Source organism: Helobdella robusta, assembly GCF_000326865.2.
Source record: "Helobdella robusta unplaced genomic scaffold HELROscaffold_152, whole genome shotgun sequence".
Classification (NCBI taxonomy): Eukaryota; Metazoa; Annelida; class Clitellata; order Rhynchobdellida; family Glossiphoniidae; genus Helobdella; species Helobdella robusta.
In genome coordinates, this window is record NW_008703850.1 from 20,676 (window position 1) to 28,175 (window position 7,500).

The window sequence follows — 7,500 nt, forward strand, 5'->3', positions numbered from 1 at the left end:
ACAAGACACCTTGTTGTGAGTTAAAATAAATAAAACAAACACAATTCAGGCGTAATAAAATATTATCTTTATTCCCACGTGAATCTCGGACCGTTTCGTTTACAAGCTATCGGGAAAAAAGGAAAGAAGTCGAGAGAAAAGCAAAGACATAAAAATTAACATAGATTAGGTAACATTGAAAACTGCAATATTCTTTAATAATAATTAATACATAAGATAGTTAATAAATGAATGTTTGATCCCTACAAGTCAGAGTTGAATATTTATCGTCCGACACCCTGCTTGTTACATTTTGTTTGCTTTGCATTTTTTCTATTTCTACTCGAAAAATTTCACGCAGGTTTTATTATTGTTAATGCACAGCCTGCAACCTTCGTAGCCATCAAGTCATTTTTTCATTGATAATGATTAAAATGCCTCTAATGTCAACCTGATACATTTTGTTATATAATTATTAAAACTCATTTTATAGTTTGAAGTTTTGTCAGACTACATTTTTGTTCATGTTGAAAAATTTGTCAACCGCAATGGAGAAACGGGTGAAGTGATGATGATATCGTGGATAATATGGTGTAGTGATGATGTTCATATTTGCTCTCTCTCTCTCCCTTCTCTTGTTTTTCTTTCTGTTATTTAACAGTTCGGACAGTTTCTTCAATTTATTTTTTTCTGTCGTCTAGATCTGTGCAGTGTGTAAGGGCACGTTAATGAAATCGTCACGTTAATGAAATCGTGCCTTTTAAAAATGTTTCACAGAACATTTCCCGTTTAAACATCCTCCTTTGTTGGTTGGTTTGTTATAGAGAGAAGTTTCGAAATTATTTTTTTATATTTTGAACTAGAACATCTAAAAAATAATAATTTATTTTCAGTTCAATGTTCAATCGTAAATTTTAATTTAGATTTATTGAACAAAAAATGATGCGTGAAACATTCGTTTTGACTATGTATGATGTCGAAAGTGAAGAATATAAAAATCGTCTTGTTATAAAAATTTAAAATCTATGTAACATCGTTGCCTTTATTTTCTATTTATTTATTTTATTTTATTTACTTTCTTTTCTAATCAAGAAAAGTGATGCCTCTGAATTTTCAAAATCTTTAGCTTACTAATTGCGCAAATTGACTGCTAATAATATCTATTATAATATCGCCAGCTATAATGTACAATTTCAGGCAGGCTAATTTGCAGGAGCACGTGACGTAAAAAGTGGAAATGATTTATAAATCTTTTTTCGCGTTAAGTCGCTAATTAAGTGAAAAGCCCAAACAAAAGTTATATTAGTATTATTCATTTTTGAAATTTTCAATCAATTAACTTTTCAAATATGTTGTCGGTTTTAAAATTGCGATTTGTGGCCATTTTTTAATAGATTTTATATTTCGATCTTATAACAATGACTCTGAAAAGATAAAGTTGTTAAACTGTTCAATATAAAGATATTTTTTTAAACTGCCAATGTTTCATGCATTCCATAGTGACGACGCATCGAGACGACAGTCACCAGCAGTTACAAACACGTTTTGTAAATCACTCGTTTTTGTAGTTTTATTTATTTACACCGTGTAACATCATTAATTATTAAGTTATGCAAAAAATTATGGAAAAAATAAAAAAAATCGAATAAAAGCAATATTAAAAGGACTATCCAGCCAGCCAGCCATCCTTAAACTTGAGGCGTGCGTTTCCCGGACGGTGCACTTTGAACAAATGGCTTCTTCTCTTTATTCTCCAGCTCGTAACTCCTCATCGTCGTATAAACACACAAGCAGATGAGACTGAACCACGAGAAGAAGCCACTGAGGACCGCCAGACCGTAGGACCAGCCGAGTTCGTCCTGGTCCCACCTCGGCACCCAGGTTCGATCCAACCCCACCATCACGCCGAATATCACCACTGATGTCGTTATGAGAGAGGCTGTCATGGTTTTAATAGATTAAAATTAAAGACGTGAAACATACAATTCATAATACCTGGAATTTGACAAAACCCATGACTTTACCATAGAAGCAGTTTGTTGCATTTGTTAAATGAGCCAGTAAGCATACAAGTGAACCATTATTAACAAAATCATTATTTGACTTTAACGGAGCAGTGATGAGTCACGAAAGAGATTATGATGATGATGAGTTGAAAATTACAATGAATGTTAAGATATGTCCAAGTTATAATTATATAACATAATAATGTATTTAATAATAATAATGATTATAAATGAACCTATGAAAGCATTGATGGTGCATAGAATCTTCAACATTTTTGTTTTGGCATCGGCGGTCGCTATGAACAGGAGTGGCAGGAAGATGAACTGCAACACAACTGCCAACGTCATCAGCGTCTGAACCGCTTTGAACCAAGCTGAGAATCAGTTATTTGTTGTTTCGTTTTTTTAATTGTGGTATAAACAATTTTACTTTCTCTCATAAAAAAAACACAATTGATTTGTAAATTGTATTTGTCGAAATACTGTCTAATGTTCTGGCCATAGTATTCTTCTAAACAGCTACAAAAACAGAATCGACAGTGGGAACCTCAACATCTGTCCTTTCTGCAACAATCATACAGATGATGTACCGCATCTGTTTAGCTGTCCACAAAACACCACAAAATTACAACCAATAGACCTCTGGAGAAACCCAATTGCAGTGGCGGTTTGGCTTCGGCCTCGATTGGAACCCTAGGAGTCCCCCAGAATGGGGCAACAACAACAACAACAAGCTGAGAATCACGTTAGACAGTATTTCGACAAATACAATTTACAAATCAATTGTGTTTTTTTTATGAGAAAGGTAAAATTGTTTATACCACAATTAAAAAAACAAAACAACAAATAACTAACGAGGCATTAACCAATTCCGTATGTAATAGTATTCTTTGTAGAAGATCCACCAACATCCGTAGTAGGCCTTCCCAACCAGATCAGACGTATGTTCGTAGCCGTTGAAGCAAACCTGCCACAAACCAATACTTTCAAAGAGGTTCGTGTCATCTGCACTAACGAACCAGTAACCTGTTCCGAACCCAATTAGGCAGAGAACGAACGATATCACCCCGAAACCACAGGCCATCAAAAATGGTTTGTTGTCCGCCATGCTTGTAAAATAATTAGTAATATCGGTAATAAATTTTTTAAATAAATAACGTTTAAAATGTGGTAAAAATTAGTCGGAATTGTGACTGAAAACTTTTCTTATAATGATTTTTGATTTGTTTATTTCGCTAATGGCAAACTGCACACCTGAAAAATCTTTGCCCCAGGTAGATTCAAAGATCGTTTAAATTTTTTTTACAATTTTCTTTTGACTAAAATAAATATAAATTATAATATTTTGTATTTTGTTAAAAAGTTAATATTTCAAACAATTAATTTTTATATTTTATTAGTTTTTTAATAAATTTGTTTTTAAAACTTTTAAAAAATTTGTTAAAAGTTAATCTAAACTATAATTAAAAGTAAATTTAAATGCAATTTCTCCCAATCGTGTATCTAGTATAAATATAAAATTGAATTAATTAGTGGTTTTCTTTCTGGTTCTCCCATCCCTGCATTTTTTTCTGGTAAAACGTGGGATCGGTACTCTTATGGTATCGTCCATGTTTACAAACTATCGCAATGTACTTTTAATAAATTGACTCCGAAAAATTGGCGTGGAGCTTAATTTAGTTTAGCTTTAGAGATAGCCTCTTAGCTGTGCTAAAAAAACTAAAACACTGTCTTAAAGTAATTTTATTTATATTTAGTTTAGTTAAAAATCAATTGTAGATTGAATTGAAGAAGTTTTCAATCAAGCAAAAAATGGAGCCCGAACAAAAAGTCAGCACCAGAATGGTTCTTCTTGCTCTTTTGGAAGATATTGAAATTGTCTCAAAGTATTTATATTTTTTATTATTTTTTATTTACCATTCATTTACTTTTACTATCATTTACCTTTTAACTTTACTCACTAATTTACTTGGAAATGATTGGAAATGAAATGATCTGAAGCCCAACCAGTAAAAATTAAAATATCTGACTCCAACACCTCAAAAAATTCTGACTACATCATAAATCTCTGGCTCTGTGTTCCCCGTTTAATTACATAATTACAACTTATCTTAATAATGAAAAATAGTCAGTCATAATAATTCATTTAATTTTCTCAGAGAGTTGCTTGAGTAACACCTCAAAAAATTATGACTACAGCATAAATCTCTGGCTCTGTGTTCCCCGTTTAATTACATAATTACAACTTATCTTAATAATGAAAAATAGTCAGTCATAATAATTCATTTAATTTTCTCAGAGAGTTGCTTGAGTAACACCTCAAAAAATTCTGACTACAGCATAAATCTCTGGCTCTGTGTTCCCCGTTTAATTACATAATTACAACCTATCTTAATAATGAAAAATAGTCAGTCATAATAATTCACTTAATTTTCTCAGAGAGTTGCTTGAGTACATGGGGTCCAGCAGGCAGACGAAGCAGGACGACATGGACCCCACTCAACTCATCAACCTCCTCAAACAAAAGGATATTGAATTTCAGGAATGCATGAGAACTGGTTAGTTTTAAGTTTTTCAGCTTGAATATTTTCATTTTTTTTTTTATGCTTACCAGTTATCTTATCTTGATTCTGTTACATTTCATTTGCAATTAAACTACTAGTTAGTTGTTGATTTAGATTATATTTATGTCACTCGAAACTTAAGTAATTAAATATTTGTGTTTTCATTATTTAAAAATTATCCCTGCATTCTGCTCCTACTACTGTTACTTTTATTTAACATTTACTTTCAAAACTATCAAATCATTAGAAAACATCATGCCTATAGAAATTTATTGAAATGAGTATAGTAACTTTCCATAAATGCCTAATTATTACCTCTCCTAAACCACATGGTGGACCACCAGCGAGGGAGCAGGGAGAGATTCAGAAGGAGATAGACGAGTTGAGGCTGGAAGTCGACCGAAGAGATGCCTACATCAGACAACTTCAGAAAAATCTCAAGGAGGCTGAGGAACTTCTCGTTAGTACTCTTTCAAAATATGACAAAATTATTTTCATATGGTACCGTGTACCATGTATGTGTAGATTTGTACTTGATAATTTGTATATTAAGGAAGAATCTCTTATGAGCATAAATAATGAATTAGGATTATACATATGTTGGTCAGTGGTCCTTGACCTGTAGGGGGTGCGATCCTGTTTGGCCACCAAATGATGATTCGCCGTGGGTTTCTTAAGTCATCAAAAATAATTTTTCCGTCTCTCTTCTGATGTGTAAAGCTTATTTTTGTACAATTAAAAAAAATTTAAAGTAGATTCATGCTTACCTTCGCCTGCGTTAGTTCAAAATTTGTTCAGGTGACAAAATTTCATCTTACTAATATCCAATTTTCACTTGAAAAAAGGTTAAAGGTCTATTAAACTCTTTCTAGGTTGAAAGGTATTAACAACACCTAGTACACAATACATGGATACAATCTAGTGTGCTGTAGTTAAGATTGTTAGCCAGGCACCGTCATACTCATCATAAGTATGCAACATTATATTCAAATGTCCAAGCACAGGCTTGAACTTTCCAATTTGAGACACACACTGTGGTGCATGGTGTTGAGAGGTTCACAGCACTAAAAATTGAGAGCCACTGGTGCCGATTATAATTATATTATGTAGTTTGTAGTTGTGCCATGAAGCAGCGACACCAACCACACAGCCTCTCACATATCAACTATTATTTCGTTTATAATTCGGTCTGGTTCCAAATGTATTATTATTTAAACAATGTTGTTTATACTGTGGTATATGATGATAATTTAGATAGTATAGTTAAAATCTTTCCAAGATAATTAGATGATGGCAGTTATAAACTCTGTAAAAAAATCCATATTTTTCAAAATGCAACGACACAACTCAGTTGACGATGACGTACGAGGCGAAGTTGAAGTTGAAGTCGATCCAGCAGGCGAACGGCAGGAAGATCTCATCTGAGGAACTCATCAAATATGCACACAAGATCAGTGCAAGTAACTCCGTGGCATGTCCATCCAGCTGGGCACCTGGTTAGTTGGGTGGGTAGCTGGTGCTTGCATGGCTCAGATGATGGAAGTGATGAGTTAGTTGGGTGGGTGGTTAGTTGGGTGGGTGGTTAGTTGGGTAGCTGGTTAGTTGGGTGGCTGGTGCTTGTGTGGCTCAGTTGATGATGATAATGATGATGGAGGAAGTGATGATGGTGATAATAATTGTTAAAGATAAGAGAGCTGAGTTATGTGTAGCTACATTCTTATTCACTGGTTTAACCAAGTTAATCATTATTTGCTGCGGTTTTTGTGGCATACAATGTTGATAACATCCATCACAAGATGATTATTCAGCATCTTAAAAACTGTTGTAGTTGCCACTACTGAATCCGAAAATGTTTACCGCACTACATCATCACTGCCGTTGTTCTTAAATAACTAGGTGACCCACGAAGACCATACCCGACGGAGGTGGACATGAGACAGGGTCTACTTTACACTGACTACAACAACAAGATGATTCCTGGGCTATCTCAGTTCAATGACAGACAATTAGGTTAGCATGTTTCGAATGCTTCATCATTGTGTTATTATTCACATTGACTGACTAAGTGTTGTCATTTTATCACTGTTACAAATTCAGTTTATCAGTTTAGCAATTAACAATAAAAGTTGTTACCACACTTGATCATGTAGGTGGGCAGTACCAACAGATGGGAGGAGCCAACAACATGGGAGCTGTAGGAAGTGGTTCACTGACATGGCAACCAAGTGCCGAGGTACAGAGCACGCTGCTCAACAGACTTCCATCCAGCGTCGAACCGACGACTCCAAATAGCGGCAGCAACACAGCCAACAACATGAGGATGTTGCGCGACTACTCGACTCCGCAGCAACAAATTGTTCTGCAACAACAGCAGCAGTTGCAGCAACAACAACAACACGACCAGAACAACAAAGATGAGGTTGAGTTGATGTCCTCTGACTCCAGTAGCAGCAGCTCCAGTGATGAATGATCTGATCTTATCACCGTCGTCTCCATCGTTCTCACCTTCATTTGTATAATAAACGATTCATCTTTTCATCTTCATTTTCGCCATCATCACTTCAAATCAATCGATAAATGAGACTTTTCTTCTTTCCTTCTTTTCTTCTTTCCATCATTGTCTCCTCCATCAATATAAACTCTGATTGATTATTTATTTCATTAATTTTATCTTTCTAATCGTCATCATTCGTTCAAAAAGGAATAAACTGCAATGTTATTGTCACGCTGGTTGTGTTTGCGAAATCAATACTCGTTTGCCGGACCACATTAATGGTGAAGTGGCAGTATAAATATTTTCATTTTGAAATCTTCTTCCAACGTCTTGCACTAAACCACTATAAGAACAAATTTTCATAATACCGTTCATATTTTCAAAAATTAATTAAATGTCAAAGGCAGGGTGACATTATTGAGGTGTTTCATTCATCTGTTAGTGACGCAATTGGTAA

General features: G+C 34.4%; 2 protein-coding genes across 2 annotated transcripts; one reads left to right on the top strand and one right to left on the bottom strand.

The window, feature by feature from the left end:
* Positions 1-1,521: 1,521 nt before the first annotated feature.
* Positions 1,522-3,236, bottom strand: HELRODRAFT_195072 (hypothetical protein). The gene is made up of 3 exons (XM_009015366.1): positions 2,841-3,236; positions 2,222-2,359; positions 1,522-1,918 (listed from the first exon to the last, which is right to left on the bottom strand). Exons 1-3 carry the CDS (start codon positions 3,091-3,093, stop codon positions 1,668-1,670), a joined length of 642 nt encoding a protein of 213 aa, XP_009013614.1. The 5' UTR covers positions 3,094-3,236; the 3' UTR covers positions 1,522-1,667.
* A 526-nt stretch (positions 3,237-3,762) lies between these two features.
* Positions 3,763-7,272, top strand: HELRODRAFT_105051 (hypothetical protein). The gene is made up of 6 exons (XM_009015367.1): positions 3,763-3,871; positions 4,425-4,543; positions 4,894-5,009; positions 5,901-6,045; positions 6,446-6,559; positions 6,700-7,272. Exons 1-6 carry the CDS (start codon positions 3,798-3,800, stop codon positions 7,017-7,019), a joined length of 888 nt encoding a protein of 295 aa, XP_009013615.1. The 5' UTR covers positions 3,763-3,797; the 3' UTR covers positions 7,020-7,272.
* The last annotated feature ends 228 nt before the right edge of the window (positions 7,273-7,500 follow it).

Excerpts from the sequence above, each read along its gene's own strand:
- HELRODRAFT_195072 (XM_009015366.1), bottom strand. The coding sequence starts at position 3,093 with ATGGCGGACAACAAACCATTTTTGATGGCCTGTGGTTTCGGGGTGATA. Across the intron at positions 2,360-2,840 it reads ACGGAATTGGTTAATGCCTC|CTTGGTTCAAAGCGGTTCAG; the intron begins GTTAGTTATTTG and ends ACTGATTCTCAG. Across the intron at positions 1,919-2,221 it reads CACCATCAATGCTTTCATAG|CCTCTCTCATAACGACATCA; the intron begins GTTCATTTATAA and ends AAACCATGACAG.
- HELRODRAFT_105051 (XM_009015367.1), top strand. The coding sequence starts at position 3,798 with ATGGAGCCCGAACAAAAAGTCAGCACCAGAATGGTTCTTCTTGCTCTT. Across the intron at positions 5,010-5,900 it reads AGGAGGCTGAGGAACTTCTC|TTGACGATGACGTACGAGGC; the intron begins GTTAGTACTCTT and ends GACACAACTCAG. Across the intron at positions 6,560-6,699 it reads GTTCAATGACAGACAATTAG|GTGGGCAGTACCAACAGATG; the intron begins GTTAGCATGTTT and ends TTGATCATGTAG.